The sequence below is a fragment of the Ovis canadensis genome, chromosome X (genome assembly GCF_042477335.2).
Source record: "Ovis canadensis isolate MfBH-ARS-UI-01 breed Bighorn chromosome X, ARS-UI_OviCan_v2, whole genome shotgun sequence".
Taxonomy (NCBI): Eukaryota; Metazoa; Chordata; class Mammalia; order Artiodactyla; family Bovidae; genus Ovis; species Ovis canadensis.
Window position 1 is genome coordinate 41,319,679 of NC_091727.1, and position 22,095 is coordinate 41,341,773.

Below are 22,095 nucleotides of genomic sequence, written 5' to 3' on the forward strand. Positions count from 1 at the left end.
TGTGGATGTGAGAGAAAGGAGTCCAAGACGACTCCTACAGCTTTGGCCCAAGTAACAGGAAGGAAGAAGCTGCCACTTGCTGAAATGGGGTGTCTATGGGAGCAGTAGTGGGAATAGCTGGAGGGTGTTAGGAATTTAGTTTCAGCTGTACTGAGTTTCAGATGTTGGTTAAACATCTATCGATACATGGAAATGCTGAACAGATAGCTAGAAAATAATAGGACTCGAGTTTAGCAGAGCAGCCTAGATGGAGATATAAAAAATTGGGAGACATGAGCTTAAGGATGGTGTTTAGCCACAGGACAAACTTTAATTTAGAATTATGAAGGGCAGGGACTATGACTACCAAAACTATGAATGCAACATTAAAATACTTGCTACATTACCATAATTATCCTCATACCAGCAGTTAGTTTTCAAATTCTCCACTATTATGTAAGAGAACTTCATATTTTTAATGTTATGTAATACCTAATGCAGTATTAGTTCAATACAGTATGAATTCAATATTAACATATTTACATTCAAGAAATATGTTAACTGACTTGGTTAATCTTTAAGTATTATATTTACATCTAGCTGTGTAACCTGGACAAGTGACTTAACTTCTCCATGCCTCATTTTTCCTCTGTTAAACGGGAAATAATAGGACCTATCCCACGGGTTTGCTGTGGAGACTAAAGGGGTAAAGTACTTAGAACAGGGCCTGGTGCACAGGAAGCACTATAGAACTGTCTGCTACCATAATTATTTCAAAATAATCATCTCTCCTATGCGAAACCAGTCTCAACTCACATCCTAGAAACCCCTCCCCTCAGGTGCTGGGTCCCCGCTTCCCATTCTCTCCCTTGCTCCCCAGCTGCTCCTCCCTAGGCCCCCACACTGTCTACTGTTGGAACTTCACAGGGGCTAAGTCCCCCACCAGCTCAGCCTTTGGGAACCTTCAGTGACACAAAGATCCAAGTCTTCATCGGGGGTGCCACCAATTCTGATGAGCAGGGAAGAGCTCATCTACCCCCAAATCTCATACCAGTCCTCCTTGCTAACTTGAGCTAGCAGGGTAAGCTTGAGGAGCAGGGCTGTTATTGTGCTCACTGCTGAATCCCCAGCACCCAGCAGCATTAGACACAGCAAGTGCTTAAAACACACTGTTTTAACATTTCAGTTAAAAGTCTAAATCTGGCATTCTCCAGCAATTTTTACAGTGCACTTCATGAGGCTGCTCACAGAGCCATTTTGTTCCTACAAGCAGGTTGTGCCCTGCTTGACTCTGAGGGCGGGGCACCGATCACATACACCGGGGCTCTGTCAGCTCCTTCTGTAAGGGACCTTTTCTGTAAGCAGTCATCGCAGCAGGAAAGCAGTCACACACACTACATACATGGGTGTGGTTGTGTTCCCATGAAACTGTTTACAAAAGCAGGTGGTGGGTAGGACATGGCCCACAGGCCTGAGTATGTCAACCTCTGACATAGATCACACTGTGATTCCTGGAGTGGCACCATGAGTCTGGTTCCGGGTGACAACTCTGCCACTTAATTCAAACCTTTTAAAAGTGCTCCTGAATCACAAACACAGATTTCACAACCCTGCAATAATGAATGAAGAGCAAATATCTGGCCATAGACCAGCAAAGCAGTTCTCTCTGAAGTCTCAGGCTATATGTGTAGGATTTCTCACTGTATGTGTGTCTATTTGGGATCTGAAAGTTGCACATGACAAGAGTTAGTATCTTACCTGGAGACTGTGTATGCATCATAGAGGGAGACTGGTTGACTGTGCTGTGGTAAGATGTAGGGGGTGAAGTAAGAGGATAAGCACCTGATGATCCTGGCTGCTTTGGAAATGGCTGAAAAGAAGAAAATTCCTTGTTGGTAAAATGGCCAACCATGTGGCATATGTGGGCGTGGCTTTCCCCAATCAAGAGCTTCAGTGTTAATTAACATTTACATGTCACTGGTTATCAAATAGGAAAGGTGAGGTGCGAAAATGCCCCAAATTCACACCAGTATTGCAAATTTTAAAAAGCTCCCTTTCAAAGTGTTTCAAAAATAGCAACGTCCCCATTCCCGACTTTGCAGTACCACTACTTTATCCCTCAAGATCTTTTTTTGCTCATTTTATCTACCAAATCACTGATTTATCAGTATTATTTATCTACCATTTCACTGATTCTAAGATCAACTCCCCCCATTTTAACATCTCTGAAATTATGGTATGTCTTCCAATTCATGGCATGCTGTAGTCGAACTGGCAGCGCTGTTTCAGGCAGGACATAAAAACAGTGCACCTTACATTGGTGGCATTTTAGAGTCAGTGAAATATGATAGTTCAACCTGGTCCCTACTCACCTTCACCTTCATCTCCAGTAACAACAATCCTAGGACAACTCTTCCTAGTGTATTTTTTTAACTAGAGTATGAGTCACATACAACAAAGCACACAAATGCATAGTCTGATGAGGGTTTATAAATATAACTGCCACATAAGTCAAGATACTGAAGGACATTACCAGAACCCCAGAGGCCTCCCTCCTTCCAAATCTCTTATTGCCTCCCAAAAGGTAAGCAGTACTCTGACTTCCATCACTCAAGCTTGGTTTTGCATCTCATCTAAATACTGAACGTACTCATTAGTGTCTGGCTTCTTTTGTTCAACACTGTCAGTGAAAACCGTTGTTTTGCTGCATGGAGCAACAGCATTTTTCTTTTCTGTGAAATATTTCTGTGTATTCCAGTTTACTCACTCATTCTTCTATTGTCGGTTATTTGGGTTGTTTGTAATTTTTTGCATAAATAATGTTGCTATGAACATTCTTGTATTCTCTGGCTGCATTTCTGTTGTGCATATACCCAAAGTAAAACTGTTAAATCACAGGCATGCATAATGTTCGGCTTTAGCACTCTGAATACTGCTAAACACCACTGCAAGGTAGCTGTACCATTTTATACACCTTCCAGTAGTAAGTGAGCATTTCAGGGGTCCTGATACCAAATGTTGGCAAGGATTACTGATTTTTTTCCTTAAAGCCATTTTTGTGGGTATGGGGTATTAACTCCCCATGGTTTTAATGTATAATTCTGTGGTGCCAGATGACAATGTTCACCTTTTCTGTGCTTACTGGCCATTTGGACGTCATCTTTTATGACCTCATGGGTGATCACCCGACATTATTTTAACTGCATGAGTCCACAGTTAGTGCTGTCTCTGGTACTATTCCCTTCCCTTCACTGGAAGCCTCCCCCTGTCTCCCTTTGTCATTATTTTTCATATGGTGATCTTGGGTCCACCAAGGACCTCCTCGCCTTTTAACACAGGAAGAGCAGACGCCTGTAGAACCTGTTAAGTAACAGAAATGTGATGCCATGTGCAGTATCAGTTAGACATCACCTGTTGCTGTGGCGGTGGTTGGAGTTGTGAGATTAAAGAATCCATCATATCTCCTCCAATGGGAGAAGGGGGATTATCGTCCTCATTTACAGACCTTCTTCGAGCATCCTGATTGCTGTCAACAAACATATTCAGGAATGTCTATGGATATAAACAGGTAAAATTTAGATTATTTTACCTGACTTTAGTAAGATAATCATTTAGCATGTGTTAATAGAAATAAACATATCATGTCCATCTCTGAAATACAAGTTTGACATATGGCCACCATCATTAGGCCAACCTAGAAGAGACAGTCATTGTTTTGAAGGAAAGAGGGAAAATTGAGGAAAATGGTTAAACACAACAATAAAAAAATCTAAGTGCTGTTATGTGAACAAAAGTTAAAGAAAGAAGTACATCCTGGTCAAAATATTTTATTAATTTCTGAATCAGAAATGTGGAAAAGAATAAAAAGTTGCATGGTAGGCATGTAAACAACTTCAATGACTTGGAAAATTTCCTGTTTGGTGAAAGTTCTCACTTTTTAAGCCAGCAAATATGAAAGAGGAAAACTGAATAAAGAAACGAAGCCATCTTTTTCCTTTTTATTTTATGTAACAATCTTGAACTATCAATGGGATAAGCGTGTGTTTTATAGAGTATGTCATCAAAAATTAAGTGAGGCTACCAGAATTTGTGTCTCAACCACAGATTCTTTTTAATACCCTCTACCTGCCCAATCTTCAAAAATATAGATTATAAACTTATCAGAATTACTGAAAAGCTTTTAAAGGTATGTAAGTCTGACTTCTAATTAAAGGTAATAGATTATTCACAATACTGATTTCATCTTCTCTCAACACCCCCCTGAAACGCCTAAAAAATTTTTTTAAGCAAAAGTCACAAAGACAAAAAGAATGGGATAAGAGAGAAATAGCAATAAATTCTAGGAGGCTGTAGAGCAGATGGCTGAATGGTAACTGAACTATCCAATGTGAGGAAGTCGTTTCCTAAGCAAGCAGTGGGGAAAGCCAAGAAGCAAAGCTATTTCCACCCAGATCTCCAAGATACACAGGAACTGACAGCATCAGACACCTCTGGAAATGAGAATGAAAGAGACTAAAAGCAGAAGGACTGGGTGATCATCTCTTTCCGAGACAGTGAAACCCTCCAGAGCCTCTGTCCTCCCAGTGAATGAAGCTGACCTCTACCACTTGGCAGAAGGTCTCTGATTTGGGGGACTCTAGGATCAATTGAGAGCTGGGGTACCATATTAAAAACGAAGATTAAAGTTTCCATATTGAATGCTGAGAATCCCAGTTTCCTTCTCTTATTTGCCAAAAATTGGGAGCCAGTGCACAACAGCTATGCAGAGTTTTGATATTCTTCTCTTGGTCCTCACACTGGCCCAACAAAGAGATCTACAGGTACTGACACTGGGAGTTACACCCAATGAAATGGCCCAAGCAGATTGTCCCGCAGTGAAGATCACAGTCAAGTGTCACCTTCAACAGAGGACAATGTAGCCATATAGAACAGATGTCATAAATGAACTTTGAGAAACAAAAAGAGCTGTCGAATTTTTTCTAAAAAAGATGGCAAAAAAAGTTCTTGATGGAAATGAAAAAATAAAAGGATTGGAGGGAAAATGAGGAAATCTCCTAGAAACAAAGAGATAAAAAAACAGAAAAGATAAGAAAATCAGAGGATATGTCCAGGATCCCCGACATCAGAATAGTGGGGGTACCAAAAAGAGCTCACAGAGAACACAAAGAAAAAGACTTGAGGAATAGCATAAGGAAGTTCCCTAGAACAAAAGGATGTAAGTTTCCAGACTGAAGGAGTCCACTTGTTCACGTAAGGTTGAAGAAGTGGAATGGATTAAACGTCTCAATGGTCACAATAGAAGCTAGGGGACAGTGGAGCAATGCTTTCAAAATTCTTACAGAAAATGACTGCAATCTAGAATTCTACATCAAGCCCCTCCCTCAACTAGATGAGGTTAACTAAAGCCACTTGCCAACACACAAGGTCTCAAATTAACCTTCCGTGTATCTTCTCCAGGGAGCAACATAGAGTATTCCACCAAAACAATAAAGTAAACCAAGAAAAACAAGTGGGGTTCAAGTTACAGGGCAAGCAACACAAGAGAAATGAAGGACTCTCCTGCTTCACCACCGTTTTTGCAGATCCCTAAATCAAAATTAGGCACAAGGTCTGGAGCGTTTAGAGGTCAGAGACTGTGGAAGAGATGGCTTCAAGATGAAACTGATAAGGTATCTGATTTGTGAACAGACTGAGGGGAGAGTTACATACATGGGAGAGACTTTAAGGCTGTTAGTGGTAAATACAGAGAGAGCTAATAATTGTAATTAATTATGAATTTTTAAAAAAATTAATAATTCCCAGGAAAATAAAATGTTGAGCAAGAAAGGAAAAGTAATCATAGCAAACTTGGTAGAATAGTGTTATAATATTCATAATAATGTGAACACTGAAAAATTATCTAATTGAAACTGCTACCCTAACCATATTGCAAGGCTGGAGGAAAAGAAGGCAAATGTGTACTAAGAGTAGCCTGGAAAGTGGAAGGGGTATACAAGAAAGAGCTAAAAAAAGAATTAAATCCTCATCTTCCATTAGAGTCAGATAAATGCCCTTAACTAAGAAGTCAACAGGGGACAACAGAGGATGAGATGGCTGGATGGCATCACTGACTCGATGGACATGAGTTTGAGTAAAGTCCAGGAGTTGGTGATGGACAGGGAGGCCTGGCGTGCTGCGATTCATGGGGTTGCGAAGAGTCTGACACGACTGAGCGACTGAACTGAAGAAGTCAACAAAGAGCAATGAAAGAATGCTATTTAGAGGTAAAGGTGTGAACTGTACAGAGTAGGAGAACAGCAAGAGTGGGATTAATTTTCAATATAAACTATTAGACTCTAAACTATAAGAACACACAATTGAGCTATCATACCAATATCTCCAGGGATTGTGGCCTAGGACTCTACATTAAAAAAAAAAAAATTTCACAGTTGAAATCTGATGCTCAAAGCTTCTCAATATTCACTGATAAAGGCTACTTTTAAGGTTCCCGGAAACTCTAAATAGCGAACAGGACTCTGTTGAGTACCTTCCACCTTACTCACTACATTGTAAGGAAATAAAAGGACATTTTATCATTTCATATACGTAGGCACAGAACTTCTAGCTCCTTCAGAATAAAGCTACAGAGATGATGAATTACTACTAGAAGTAGTTACTACTACAGGGAGTAGTAACATGGCTACTCATTAAATTTAAACAGGAAATTGATGCTTTCCCTCATTATTTCCCTCTCAAAGGAATTGTTTTAGGGATCCCATTTATATTTAGTAATTCTGCAACACTAAAGTCCATTACCTTGAGTCCTGGTGCAGGATAAAAACCTTCAACTAACTTGCTATTATCGAAAAGACTATAGGCCCCATCCCGTATTGCCACAACACCTCGACTTCGGCAGTATATATCAATGCAATACATGTTCCTGAAGGCCAGTCGGATGTGGGTGGACGACTGTGGTAGGATGGAGAAGCACTGGTAGGCGGTGTTGGTTCTCTGGGTCAAGCCCAACATCGGCACAGTGGGCAGTTTGTTGATGGCGTTCAATGGTGCCTGAGTATCAAACAGTACCTACAAGGAACAAACACAGTGAGAGCAGCCAGTTTCTGTACAGATGCGAAAACCTCAGAATATTCAAGGTAAAAATCATCACAAATGAGACAATCTCCTTCTGGCACATTCGGTAAAAACTTTCATCATTAAAGATGAATTAAGTCCACGTGATTTTTTGAGGAGTTTTATATGACACACTGAGTCTTATTTTTAAACAGAAAATAAAGTTAATTACCTGTAATAACTGAACCACATTTGGTGTTTTGTTGAACATTTCTTGAAGCTGATGGAGAATGGTATTGTGACAGTTACTGCATCCTGAGTTTGGACCCACAGTTCCCAAAGAAATGTGAAATTTCTGATGGATGGAATTCCACTGGATACTAATCTAAATCAAAAAGATTATGTTTCAGAAACCAAGAAAGGAAGATACAAGGAGAAGAAAAAATAATCTTTAAACACTAAGGCAAAATGCCAAAGATCTAAATGAGGTCTTTTTGGGAAGCAACTTGTTAAGATTAGACTCTGTAAATTCCGGATGTGCTGTCACTATGGATCAGTACATTCACTGAGCGTGTGTGTTAGCCCACTTCTACTAAATTTCTGATATTACTTTATGTGGAAGAGTTCAGAAAGAAAACTAGATAGCTGAAATTTGTATACTAAATTTCTAGGACTTTACATATGGGGTGGGGGAAAAATAAGAACTACAGATTATGGGGAATACCTTCAAGATTAATATAGGATCAAATAATGTTAACAATCATGTGACTAAAAGCGTAGACATACCGTACTGTTCAAGACCATTTGTACATAATCTTCATTATAGTAATCACGCTGCTAAGTAGATTTGAAATCAGTGAAGAAAGAAACACAAATACCAAAAGTACATTACGTTGCCAAAACTCTTTATGAATATACACTCTGAAGAGGGTATAATTTTTGTTTTCAATTTTTAAGAGTTAACCATTACAAAATACTATAACAAAGTATTTAAAAATATCATTTTATCCCTAATTTTTACTTGTAGCCTCAATTATTTCAAGAAAGTTTTCATAACTATTGAGTTCTTGATTTTTTAAAAAGACTTACAAAAGGAACTTTAGTTTTTAGCAATTCATAAACTTACTGAACTTCCCTTGGTGGTTCCGTAACACAAGATAAGTTTTCGGTAATTATAAACACGAACTTCTGAGAAAATGTTTAGATGAGTGGGTATGTCTAAACAGAAAGAAAACAAAAAGGAATTTAAGATTATACATGTAAAACTTTAAAATATATATGCGAAAAAGAAGAGATCTTGGTAATATTATATGCCTAGATAGAAAGGTCTCTCTCTTTTTTTAAAACTAGGTTATAAAGAAAGAGAAATAAAACAAAAAAAGATCAACAGCATAAATAGTTAGTAGGCTCAAATTTCCATTTAGACAGGGGCAGGGCTGGGCAGTGGGGGAGATGTACTGAAGCACAGTGGTTCAGGGGTTCCAATTCCAGCCCTGTCTTTTACTAGCTATGTGAACTTCAGCAAGTTTCTTAAGTCTCTGATTTGTTGTCTTCATTTTTGACACGAGGAATGGTAAATTACTTCCCTCATAGGGTTACTGTGAGGAATGAATGAGTTAATACAAGCAAAGTTGTTATTACATTTATGGTACCTAATAAATTCTCAATAAGCACTACTATAATCTTGTATACCTTTGTGTAAATATTTCTGAATATATACAAATTGTAACAGTAGCTGTCTCCTGGGGAAGGAAACTAAGTTGGAGGTAAAACAGAAAACTTTTGCCTCAGGATTTTTTTTTTAACAGTGTACATGTTTTACTTCCTCCAAAGGCATTGGCACAGGGAGGGATACCTGCCCTCCCCCACAAGATGATCACTTGTACCTGGTAGAGAACGTGCAAATTCCAACACACACTCATATAATCGTGCAATGCTATTCCAATCATTAAGGAACATTTCAACCACTTTTCTACCACCAACAGGTTCAGACAACAGGTTTTCATATGTCAGATAAACATGCCGGGATGGTCCTACAAGATTAAGAGAGAAGATTAATAGGAATCAATACTAAAAAAAAACAAACCCAAAACAACAGAAATAGAAACATGCAAAGACAAAAGTGTGTGAAGCATCTCACCTTGTTCCCTGGTAGAAGTGCCATTAAGTGGGCAATTTGCAAACACTAGCTCTGCCACCCATGTGCGGTTATTTCTGCCTTGTAATCGGAAAGTGCAGTCAAGGAGAGAGCGGTCCAGAGCCTTTTGGGTTTCCTCATTTACACCCTTACAGGGAGGAATTCTGGTGATGAAAGATAGCATATGAAGTGTACTCCACATCACAGAAAGACAAAAGCACAATTTACACAATGACAGGCAGGGTATCACAGTAGAGCTTCAGTTCAAACTCTACTACGAGGTACCTTCTGCAAGAGGAGGAAGCAATCCATAGCAATTCACAACAATTAATAGCATTTAACCCACTTTCATTCCTATCAACGTGGATTAGGACTCTCATTTTAATGGTGATGTTTGCCTTTGTCGTTAATCTGGTTATTAGAAAAGACCACAATTTCTCAGAAAATCAAATATGCTGACTTTCTATGAAATCTACCTAGAATATCCTCAAGGAAAAGTTAAGGAGAACAAAATATTTTAAGACCAGACTTTGAAGGCAGCATGATCTAGTGAAAAGGACAAGGCTCTGGAATCAGGCACCTGCATCCTAATTCTGGCTCAGCCACATTCACCCTCTCTGAATTTGTTTTGCAAGTATAAAATGAAGATACATAATTACCTTCTGGGTCACTGATTTTAAAACATGATGAAACATATATATAAAGTGCTTACAGTGGTTGGTTCAGCAGGTATTCAGATATGTTAGTTTCTCCTTGCAGTAAAACCAAGTCTTAATCACTAACCACCATGACAAAATTTCAGGTTCATTATCTCCCCCGCCTAATTATTTCATTATTTCCCCTCCTCCACTGTAGAGGTAACTCATTGTGATGGAGCTATTCATGTATAAACTCATTTACCATACATACTGTCTCTTATATATACCACATATACAAGAGGAATGTATTAGCTTTGGTGTTTTAAAATACCCATCTATCTCTTCTCCTCTTGCAGCTTTATGAACTATTTGTCATAAAACATTATGAGGTAATATATTTTAGCAGTTTTTTCAGTACTGGATGAAATAATGAGATAATACTTAATTACACACTATCCTTGAACTCATAGGAAAGAAAGAGGAGTTAATCAGATTTGATATAATTATTATCAAAATCTAAGGCAAGAAACAACAAACATAACTAGAAATATGGAATTTAGGTTCAGGCCTCTTAGATATAACACCCAAAACAGGACTCCTCAATGTCAGCAATACTGACTTTCTGGGAGGGAGAATTCTTTGTTGTTGGGGGGCGGTTGTCCTGTGCAGCCTTGGCCTCTATCTACCGGGTGCCAGTAGCATCTCCCACCCCTTCTCAGTCAATAACAACCAAGAATATCTCCAAACATTGCTAAATGTTCCCTGGCAGGGAAAACTGTTCTGTGGTTGAGAACCACTGACCTAGAATAAACAATGTAAGAGAGCAAAAAGGGTGGAAACTTTGCTCAAGAGCTCATAACCAGGCACTGCAAGCATGCTGCTCTCGAGACTTGTGTCATCTGTGTGGTGTGATCAAGGCTCTTTTGAATCTGCACAAGGCAACAGCTCCATGAACCAGAGCAGCCGAAGGTGTTTACCATGATATTTTCAGAAATACAGCAAGGAGACCTGCTCAACAGATTTTCATGGAGATAAGTTGAAGAACAGACTATATCTTTAGCAAAGAGGAGAAAAATGTGCTCAGTTTTAAAGCTTTGAAGTATCTACTCATATTTCCACTTAATATGAAAATACCTAGGACTAAAAGCTTAAAAGTTTCTGAAGATTAAATGTATTAAAGCAATTACTTAATAATTAGATCTAGACCAGATTTTAATAAAATCATATTTAGACATTATTTTTTTCCTTCTTCACATCTATGAAGAAAATACCCCCAATAATGGACATCATGTGCCAGACAAACAGATCTCTTTATCTGTTTCTATGTATTTTCCTAAGTTTTACATAAAGAAAACAATAGCCAGGATATAGTAAAAACTTTCTTAAAAATTACTGTGAAATGAAAATTAAAAAATATGAAGTGCTTTCTTTCTAGGTAAGGACTATAATGAATTCTCTTGAGCACAAGAAGAAAGGGGACTGAAATTTCTTTCGTAAAACTGCTGAGAGCAAGACATTTTAAGATTGCTGTAAAACATGAAAAAATAAGAGAACACAAATGTTATCATCTATTAATCTGCAATTGTCAAGAAGAGTAAAAAGAAACATCCCATATTTTAGGCAGCAGTAATATAAAACCAAAGGCAAATAAACTGAAAGTATTACATTTCCTTTTGATGTCTATTGTAAAACCAGCTCACTCTCTAGAAATCATTTTGCGGACATGGCACTATGGTAGCCAGGCAGGGCAGCTTTTCTAGTTCTTCAACTCTTTATCTAAAGTAAGCACCACGACACGTGGGTGGAGTGCATGCTATCTGCTAGACCTTCCCATCTTCCACAGGACAAACTGATTTGCAAGCAACAAATTGGTTACAAATTGATTCCTGCCGGCTCAAACTGCAGAGCCGTCATGTCTTGGTAGACAGAGAAATTCAATAAATAAAAATTGCTTCTGTGGTGTATATTATTAAGCAACATCTAAGAAACAATACAAATGCAAAAAAGAAAACTGCTTTCTGCACCAAAAAGGCTGACCTCTTAAAAATGACATTTGAGCTTTGCAAGCCCATCCTGGTCAACTCATAAACCACACATGCTGCCTTAGTTTTCCCTCTAAGCATCCACTGGCCCCTAGTCCTCTACCCATTTAGAACCAAGCCCTCTGCACATCTCCTACCATGTACTTTTCCCCAGTGATCTAAGTTACTATCCCAGTTTAATTACTTCCACCTTGGTAGTGACTCATCTATTTCCCCTGCCCAGACCTGTAACCTGATTTTGAGACACATCCTTGCCTGCCCAAAAAGATGTCTAGACACCTCAAACTTAGCAAAACCGCTTCAAACTCACATCTTCATTCCCTTGTCTCAATAAACACCACCACCGTCCATCATCTGCCCAAGATAAAACTAAGAGTCATCTCTGCCACCTTCTATTCTCTCTCTCTCTCTTTCAGTATCACTTATAAAGACTTCATCCCCTAAGTCTTTATGGAACTTGCCCTGGTCCAAGCTACCAACAACTCTGGTGTGAACCATTTCAGCAACTGGTTTTTCTACTTCAGTGTTGTTCCTCTCCCATTTATTCTCCATGTTGCTATCAGGGCGAGCTTTCAAAAAAAGAAAAAAAAAACACCTATCTAATGATGTCAGTTTCTGCTTAAAATCATCTGATGGCTCTTTACTGCCATTCGGATAAAGTGAATTCCTTAAGGACATTTACACCAAGGCCCTATAGGATCTGACCCTTCCTGTGTACATCTGCAGGCTCATCTCCCCTAATTCCTGCCATGCCCTACTTCTTTCAGTTCCAGGATGCCGAGCTTTCTCTCCCCTCTAAGCCTTCATTTTAGCAGTTACTCCTTCTGGTTGGGACACCCCCTCCCACTGTAGCTCCCTTTCCTCTGGCTAATTCTCACCTTTCCTTCAGTCCAAGTACAACGGGTACTTCCGTGGGGATACTCTTCCTGATTTTCAAACTAGCCCAGATCCCCCTGCTATGTGAACGCACAGCATCCTGAAGCGCTCTACCAGAATTCAAGCCTGACACATATACTCAGAAAACATCTGCTGAATGAATGAAAAAAAGCCAGGGGAAGGACATCCTAAAATACCAACAGGTGCTGGATGCCCACTTCGCAGGTGAAAGAGAATCCTCTCCTAGACTGTAATTCTATACAGAAACCTATGACATCCACAGATTCTCAACTCTGCTTCATGCTGACTCGCAGGAGTAGCACTGGCAGTATGGCTGCAGTGTGTGGCACCACATCAGACGCATGACAGGGACTTACTTCAGTAAGCGAATTGCGTGGCTGAAGCCATCACCTTCCATTTGCACTCCTTGATGTGGAATCTCCAGATTGGACAACTGGAAAGAGAAAGGTACAGTTATATGAGACCACTTTTCTAAGTACTATTGTCTCTCTTCTCATGGCATCTGTTCTAGAGTCGTGAGCATTGTCCCCCCTCCTCTGATTTCCTGGGGAACTAAATAAGACTGGTTTCCTTGCATGATGCAATTAACGTCTATCTGAAAACAAAGTATGAGTCATAGCCACATCTCATTTTTAATCACAAACAGTATTTTTCAGTTTATAACTTTTCTGGAATACATTTTTTTAAATAACTATTTCCTCTGTGAAACTCGAAAAGAAAAGATTTTCAGTTGATGCATTTACCCAGAGACCCTGCCAGTGGAACTACAGCTTATTTGGGTATGCTGGGAAGTCATTCTAGTCACCTAGCAGAGGAACACACTTGCCTTCAAGCAGATATTCCCAGGTCTTCTCTGACAGACTATATATTTATATCCACCTTATCCCAGAAAGGATTTAAGGCAGCCTTAAGCATATCACTGAGCCCTGCTCTTTGGGCCTGGGAAGAGCAGAGGTGTAGAAAAACAGCTGCTGACCATGAAGTAGGGTCCCAGATTCAAAAGACAGCAAAGTATGGGAGAGCTCAAAAACACTGCCTCTGTTCTATGGATCACAAATATCAACATTCCTGCTAAGATCAGATTTAGTTATTCACATCTCAGTGTAAACTACCTTAAGCAGAAAATGTGCTTGCTTTTGCCTTTATCATCTTTTTCAATGAGAGAAGAGAAAGTTTTTAAGACCTTAATTGAGTTCAATAGAGTACTACAGAATGTTGAATAGCCTACATGTGCAACAGGTACAGGAACACAGAGAAGGAGAAAAGAGGCCAATACGCTTACAGGTGTCTATGTGGGCACTACAAAGACACAAGCTTTTGCAACTTCTGGCCTGTGGGTAATGAGGATGAGAGCAGACAATGACTGAGGCATTCCCCCTGGGTATCATGTAGCCTCCCATTCCACTGCAAGGGAATAACTGAATGACATTCATGTAATCCATCCATGGGTTGTGCTTGGTCACTCAGTCATGTCCAACTCTTTGCGACCCCATGGACTGTAGCCTGCCAGACTCCTCTTTCCATGGATTCTCCAGGCAAGAATACTGGAGTGGGTTGCCATGCCCTCCTCTAGGGGATCTTCCGAACCCACAGATTGAACCCAGGTCTCCCTCATTGCAGGCAGATTCTTTATTGTCTGAGCCATCAGGGAAGCCCAATCAATCCATGTAGCATGATGAAAAACCCCAACAACAGAGTCAAATAGTTGGAAGCACAGACACTGTAGGAGCTCTGGACAGTTTCCAGACAAGAGGACACCCATCAGGCTCACAGTTGTAGCAGCTGGGACATCGAGGACATGAGTTTCTACTTTAGTCACCTATTTCTGGGCTTGGATTTTCTGGGCTACTGCTGCTCCTCACAATTTCACACCTTATTTTCTGCCTTTAGATCCTGAAGCCCTATAAAGCAGCAACTGGCATACCATAGCTCATGAGCCAAATCTAGCCACTGCCTGTTTTCGTAAATAAAGTTTTATTGGAACACAGCCACACTCATTTGTTTAAATATCAACTATGGCTGGTTCACACTACAACAGCAGAACTGAAGAGCTAAAAAAGAGATGGACTGATGCTGAAGCTCCAATACTTCGGCCACCTGATGCGAAGAGCTGACTCAGTCAAAAAGACCCTGATGCTGGGAAAGATTGAAAGCAAAAGGAGAAGGGGATGACAGAGGACAAGATGGTTGGATGGCATCACCGTCTCAATGGACATGAGTTTGAGCAAACTCTAGGAGATGGCAAAGGACAGGGAAGACTGGCATGCTGCAGTCCATGGGGTCACAAAGAGTTGGACAAAACTTAGTGACTCAACAATAATAAATGACCCACAAGGCCTAAAATATTTACCATCTGCCCCTTGATAGAAAAAGTCTGCTGATTCCTGCTCTAAAGCATCAGAGTGCTTTCAACAAGTCTTCCCAAGACTATTATCATCAGCCTAACAATCCACTTCCACATTTCTAGGTCTTTCCTTCATCACCAATAATTTACAGAAGGGAGGAGTCTTACAAAAAGTAAAACTTTAAACTAGAGGGAAATAATTAAGATTTTCATGTATTACTTTTTAATTGTTGCCAATCCTTGGCCAAAGCCCTTTTTGGAAATACAAAAATGCAGGTTCTGTTACCTCCCTTTCCTTTCATGCTTGGGGATCATGCTGAATATCACACAATTGTGTACTCTTGAAAGACACTAACTGGGGCTAAGTCTATTGCTTCTTCCATGGGAAAAAAGTAAAAACTTAGTTTAATACTCTTTCTGACCTGCTTCTCACAAAGGAACCCAGTTTTATTAGTAAGCAATATGTAGAGCTTCACCAACTGAAAAATAAGCAACCCCTTTAACTATTAACCATCTCTTTAAAAAAGGTAAATAATGTTCCTTCGAGGTATACAAGTAAGGTTCTCAAAAGTTGTCTTTATTTTTTTTTAACTGGGAAGAATTTACTTCCCATTTCCACAAAGAACAGAAGGCCTACAATTTGGAATCAGAGATAAATAATTCAATAATTTCATGGTGTACATGTATACCATGAGATGTTGTGATTTCAACCCCACCCCTCCCCAAATAAATAAGATCACAACCATTTGGTTCTCCTAATGGAATTCATGTAGCTTTAGCAAGGCATTTAAAACATTACTCTTTGGGTACCCAAAATTGTTCCAAAAAATTACCTCCAACCGAAGTCCTACAAATGGCATGTTTGTATCACACATAGCGACAAAGTGAGCAAGAACTTTATTGAAGGCACGCATTTCTCCTGATCGTTTGGTTTTCTTAGATTCTACCGGACATACATCATCAGACAACTAGAATTTAAGTGAAGAACACAAGCAGGTTAAAAAAAGAAAAAGTATGTGATGCAATCAGTTAAGCACTTGGACTACTATAACAAAAGTCAAAGTTAACCAAAACAAACCGTCATTCAACAAATGTTTACTGAGCAAATACTGACCTAAACACTGGAAATTTAGTAGTAAATATTATGTACTTAACAAGTTGCCTTGTGGGAAAGAGTGTACAATTAATTATTAATTAAAGGAGAAGCATTTTCAAGAATGTGTAAACATTTGTTACCTAAACCTTATTGTTGACCAGCCTCTTAAAAACCATACTTAATTCTTTCCCATTTAAAAATAGTTAAAAGATTACAGCAAAGTTAAGACACAAACCCTGGGCTCATTTCTGTTTGTGAACGTACCTTGCGCTTGGTACTGGTTCTAGGCTGTTTCCCATTTTTTGTACGATAAACTGATTCCTGGAGGTTTTCCTTAAACTGCTGCAGCAAGAGGGCCATGAGAGGGCTGTCTTCACGATCCACTGCATTCACAGATAAGAAGTAGTACTTGTACGACAGTTGTGTGGGTTTGTTGGGAACTTCCAACATCTCTACAACCTAAAAAGGTCCAAATCAGAAATGAGACTCAGAGACATAACTAACTGTTAAGTGTTGAATATTTTCCTCCTTGTATCAAGTAGGGCTCAGAATTAAGGACAAATCAGTCATGATCTCAAAAAAAGCACTGCAATTAAATATGTAATTTGTTTTCTAAAAAACAGATCAGACTAAAGAACAATGATAAAAAAAAAATGACAACTGTATCTCATACTTGGAAGGATATAAAAATAAACCCTGATTTTTCAGCTGAAATATACAGTCACTACGAGGATGAGGATAACAAGAACATGAACAATAGTTAATACCGATAGAGTTTACCATGCGCCACGTACTCTCCTAGTGAGTGAAGTAAGTGAAAGTTGCTCAGCTGTTTGAAAGTTGCTCCGACTCTTTGAGACCCCATGGACTATTCAGCTCATGAAATTCTTCAGACCAGAGTACTGGGGTGGGTAGCCGTTCCCTTCTCCAGAGTATCTTCCCAATCCAGGAATCAAACCCAGGTCTCTCGCATTGGAGGCAGATTCTTTACCAGCTAAGCCACCAGGGAAGCCCTATACTCTCCTAACTACTTGACAGATGTTAACACATTTAATCCCAGTAACTCAATGAAGTAGGGATTCTTATCTTCACTTTTCTGATAAAGTTAGGCACAAAAAGCTTAGATTAATTGTCAAAGGTCTCAGAGCTGAGAAGTAACAGATTCACGCTTTGATCTTAGAAGTCTGGATCCAGAGACCTTGCTCTCACTATAGAGGCTTACTATTTTCAAGGTCTACCTAAAATTTAAGAAGAGTCCCCTAAATACTTGAGTGAGAGAAATAAATGCCACTGGACAGGGCTCTTGACCAAGACACACTTATCTGTCTCTGTTCCTGTCTCTCTCCTCTCTCTACCCTATATGTCCCCACATAGTCTCTTCAGGAAATTGTTTGGCCAACACCTAAGACTCAACACTGAGGAAATGAATTAAAAGTAAAATGGAACTTCACCTAAGATATATGGACAGCAAATCAGCAGATGAAAAGATATTCAATATCATCAGTCATCAAGGCAGCGTAAATTAAGACTACAATAAGATACCACTACACATCTATCAGAATGGCTAACTTAAAAAAAAAAATCGCAATAACAAGTACTGGCAAGAATGCAGAGCAACTACAACTCTCACGTATTGCTGGCAGGAATGCAAAATGGTCTGGCCACTTTGGAAAACAGTTTAGCAGTTTCTTATAAAGCCAAACATACACTTAGTGTGTGACCCAACATTCCCACTTTTACTTATCCAAAAGAAATCACCAAAAAAATCTATATGCAAATACTTATAGCAGCTTTATTCACAACTGCCCCAAACTAGAAACAATACAGATGGCCTTCGACGAGAGGCTAAATAAACTGTGATACATTCATACCACGGAACACTACTTAGCAATAAAAAGAATGAACTATTGTAAATACAACAATATGGATGAAAATCAAAGGCATTATGCCAAGTGAAAGAAACTACTGAAAGGCTAAACTGTAGAGACAAAAAACAGGTCAGTGGTCACTAGAGAGAGCAGACGGAAAGTCTGATTATAGAGAGGAAGCATGAAGAATTCTAGGGGGTGACGGATAGCTTCTGTGTCTTACTAAGATAGCAGTTACAAAACTGTATGCATTTATTAAACTCCAGACACTTAAAAGTCTGAATTTTTACTGTGTGTAAATTATATCTTAATAAAGCCAGCAAAAGTAAAATAGCAAAGACATTTAAGGGCAATAAGACTTTCCTCTATTCTTCTTAAAGGCTATGGTAGTTTTCACCACTATTATGTACTCCTAAGTGAGAAGGATGAAGCGTGATATACATTCAGTTTGGTCTAAACCATGTGAAACAAATTATTGCTTTATAATAAACCACTAGTTATTGAAACTGAAAGCCTGGCATTTTGTTGATACTAAATAAAGTCAGAAAATACATGTAGATCAGGCAGCACATGGAGAACTGAAACAACAATCCTGTCACATGCCAAATCCAGCTCCACAGCTGGGGTTTTACAATTCAGAAAACAGTGAATTCATATCAATGACAGACTTATTTGTCAACATAAGTAACCCTAACTTAAGATATATCAGGCTACACAGAGTACCTTTTGATGATAGTATCTTTTTAAAAGTACAGCTTAAAGCTTCAAAAAATTCACTCCCATTGAATTAAGTTTTTCAAACACCTTAGAATCTTAGCCAAAAGTATCTACTTGGTGTACACAAAAACTTCTACATGCAGGAAATACATTTATGAAACATATGAGTACATATTTCAAGCTCTTGCAAATTTTAACCAGTTCAATAATCTGAAAGAAACTACTAGAAAAATCTAGAAAGGGTGAAAAAATGAGGGTTTTACTGTGTACTGAAAAGTACATGCAATCAACAAAATGGATACATATACCTTCAATTAAGGATGAGAAAATAAAGCTAATTTAGTCCATCATGTTTAAAAAGCAGCATTATGCAAGCTAACATTTGATTAAAACCAAACAAGTGTATCTGACACCAAAACATCTCCAGATCTTCACAACAGTTGCTTTCAAATTTTTTCTTACATAGAGGAGATGCCTAATTCCAAGCAGAAACTAGGCCTCACTATAGGACAGATCCTGGGTTGTGGGACGGGGCATACCTTATATTCCCCAAACCCACCTAATCATTGTATTATTTCCTACAGATAAGATTTTCTCTCTGCCCCATCCCTACCAACTCTCCCCTCTCTTGGCTTCAGAATCATTATACAAAATTCAAATATCCCATAAAAAAATACATTTGCAAATTAAACAATAAATGATTCAAGATACAAATAGAATTATTGAATTCAATCACCGAAATCACCCCTTTGCATACTTACAATGTAGTATTGTGGAAGACGGGTAAGTCTGACAAACAGCTTATTCTTAGAAAGGTTTCCTATGGGATGAGTCGAATAATTGGACAGCTGCAATGTTTCACTGGTTATTGTAGGCAGGTGTTTTATAGATTGTTTGCAACGCTGTTGTCCAAGCCAAAACCTTAGTTTAAAAGAGATCATCCACATCACAAAATCAGACTTCTGATTAACTGTGTGCTACTGTTTTACAAATAGATTATTAAAACCCACTAAAAAACCAATTAATATATGAAACTTAACCGAACTACTAAAAGGACATATGACCATAATGATGAATCATTTCTCTAATCTTGTACTGGACCACTAATTTTAGTTTAAAGAGTTTAAACTGCAGTGTGAATGACCTTAATTAGTTATAAGGTAGAATCCACTAGTATTAAGGCTGAGAAAGTATCAGTTTATTATAGGAGATGAAAGATCTCCTGTGGTTTATAAGACAATACAAACTAATCTCAACATCTTTTATAAAATGCCTGAAGTGTTTATAAACCAAAATAGAACAATAAATAAATATAAAAGTATCTCATTTTCCTGGTTATCACTGGAGATCTCCAGTTCCAGTTTTTATCCTGCTCATATAAAAGTGATAGGTATGTCTAGCAGGTGCCAGTAAGTGTTCATTACCTTCCTCTCTCAGTTAAGCCACTAGATTTCTTTGTTGCTTTTACTGTAGTACCTCTCTCATTCCTTTTATCTGGTTATCTATCCTAGAGACCAGTATCATATTAACATGTGAAAAAGGTAAAATGATAGGTACACAAACTCACTGATCCACCATGAGACAACTAAAAAATAAGAATACACATTTAGAAGCTTTTCATAGCAATATAACAATGCCACAACATCCAAGCTCATGATCAGTTGGCTTGTCTTACATAATAGGGTACAGACCAGTTTGGGTGCTGTTGCATTTGAGTGATGAGCTATGTGATACAAAGTGCGTGCTAGCTATGTGCAGTAAGAAGAAGTGAAGTGAACTGAAGTCGCTCAGTCGTGTCCGACTCTTTGCGACCCCATGGACTGTAGCCTATCAGGCTCCTCCGTCCATGGGATTTTCCAGGCGAGAGTGCTGGAGTGGGTTGCCATTTCCTTCTCCAGGGGATCTTCCCGACCCAGGAATCGAACCCGGGTCTCCCGCATTGCGGGCAGACGCTTTACCATCTGAACCCCATAGTTAATGTGTAATATTTTAAGAGCAGTTTGAAAACTATTACCCCAAAAATGTATAAAATCTGAACACTGCTTTTTTATACTGAAAAACAAATTTAACTATAGCTTCACAGGATCAATTGCTAGAACTATTAATAAAGGAATGACGATAAATTTTTTAAATATACCAAAACATACTTCATTTTGGAAGACAGTTAAAAACAAATACCCTGAACTTGCCACAATTGCTTTCAAATCTCTACTTCCAGTCTTATCAACATATTTTGTGAGACTGGTATCTCTACTATGTATGTTATTTTTTAAAAAACACAGAAACATTTAAGATAAACATTATCTCCTGTAATTATCATCACCAATCCAACTTAGATTAGTTACAACAAACCAGAAGCTCTTTTGCCACATTAAACATGAATAATAAATGCAAGATATTCTTTCAGAGCACATAAGGAATTGCTATTTCACTCAACTTTTTTGTTATGACTTTGTGGAACAAAAAGTTTAAGTGATGAGTAACTTGTCTATACATGTGTACTTTCAATGAAAAATGTACAGACTTTGAATTTTTTTATTATTTTTTGTTCTGACCTTATTTATTGCAATGCAATTTTATGACTGTTGACTCTAATAAAAAATTGGGGCTTATATTTTGAACATGTTTTTTCATTTCTTTTTTCCTAGAATTTGTTCTCAGTGAATATTATTAAAAAAATTAATCACATGAACAGATTCCCAATACTAACAGTCCCTAGAAAATATAAATTAAAACCACAGTCATACCTCGTCATACTCACTAGGGTGGCTATGGTCAAAGACAGTAACAAAGGCTGACAAGGATGTAGAGAAATGGAAACCCTCATACACTGTTTGAAGTGACTGTAAAATGGTACAGTTACTTTGGAAACTAGTATGGTAGCTTCTTAAATAATTCCACTCCTAGTGGAATGCAAAGTGCACACATATATTTGCACATGAATAGTCACAGCTGCATTATTCGTAAGAGTCAAAAAGTGGAAGCAATTCAAATGTCCATCAAATGATGAATGAATAAATAAAAGGTGGCCTAGTCATACCATGGAATGTTAGTTAAGCATAAAAAGGAATGAAGAATTGGTACATGCTTCAACATGGTTGAATCTGGAATCATTACGCTAAATGAAAGAAGCCAGTCACAGAAGACCACATACTTTATGATTCCATTTTTATGAAATGTTCAGAAAGGGAAAATCTACAAAAACAGAAAGCAGATTCATAGTTGCTTGGGGTGAGGCTGGGAATGGGGATTAACCGTAAACGAGCATCTTTTTGAGGCAATAGAAATGTTAAGTGTTCTGAGACTGGATTGTGGTTATGGCTGTTA

At 38.5% G+C, this 22,095-nt stretch overlaps 1 protein-coding gene across 2 annotated transcripts in view; it reads right to left on the reverse strand.

Moving 5' to 3' along the window:
- The window catches only part of MED14 (mediator complex subunit 14), a 61,819-nt gene that overhangs the window by 14,372 nt on the left and 25,352 nt on the right, over positions 1-22,095 (reverse strand). For both annotated transcript variants that reach the window (XM_070291503.1, XM_070291502.1), the window contains exons 13-23: positions 19,530-19,689; positions 16,448-16,642; positions 15,921-16,055; positions 13,100-13,176; positions 9,170-9,330; positions 8,916-9,062; positions 8,156-8,247; positions 7,262-7,414; positions 6,775-7,044; positions 3,391-3,531; positions 1,738-1,849 (exon numbers count right to left, since the gene is read on the reverse strand). In XM_070291503.1, coding sequence (XP_070147604.1) covers positions 1,738-1,849; positions 3,391-3,531; positions 6,775-7,044; positions 7,262-7,414; positions 8,156-8,247; positions 8,916-9,062; positions 9,170-9,330; positions 13,100-13,176; positions 15,921-16,055; positions 16,448-16,642; positions 19,530-19,689 — 1,643 coding nt within the window. The remainder of the gene's footprint in view (positions 1-1,737; positions 1,850-3,390; positions 3,532-6,774; positions 7,045-7,261; positions 7,415-8,155; positions 8,248-8,915; positions 9,063-9,169; positions 9,331-13,099; positions 13,177-15,920; positions 16,056-16,447; positions 16,643-19,529; positions 19,690-22,095) is intronic.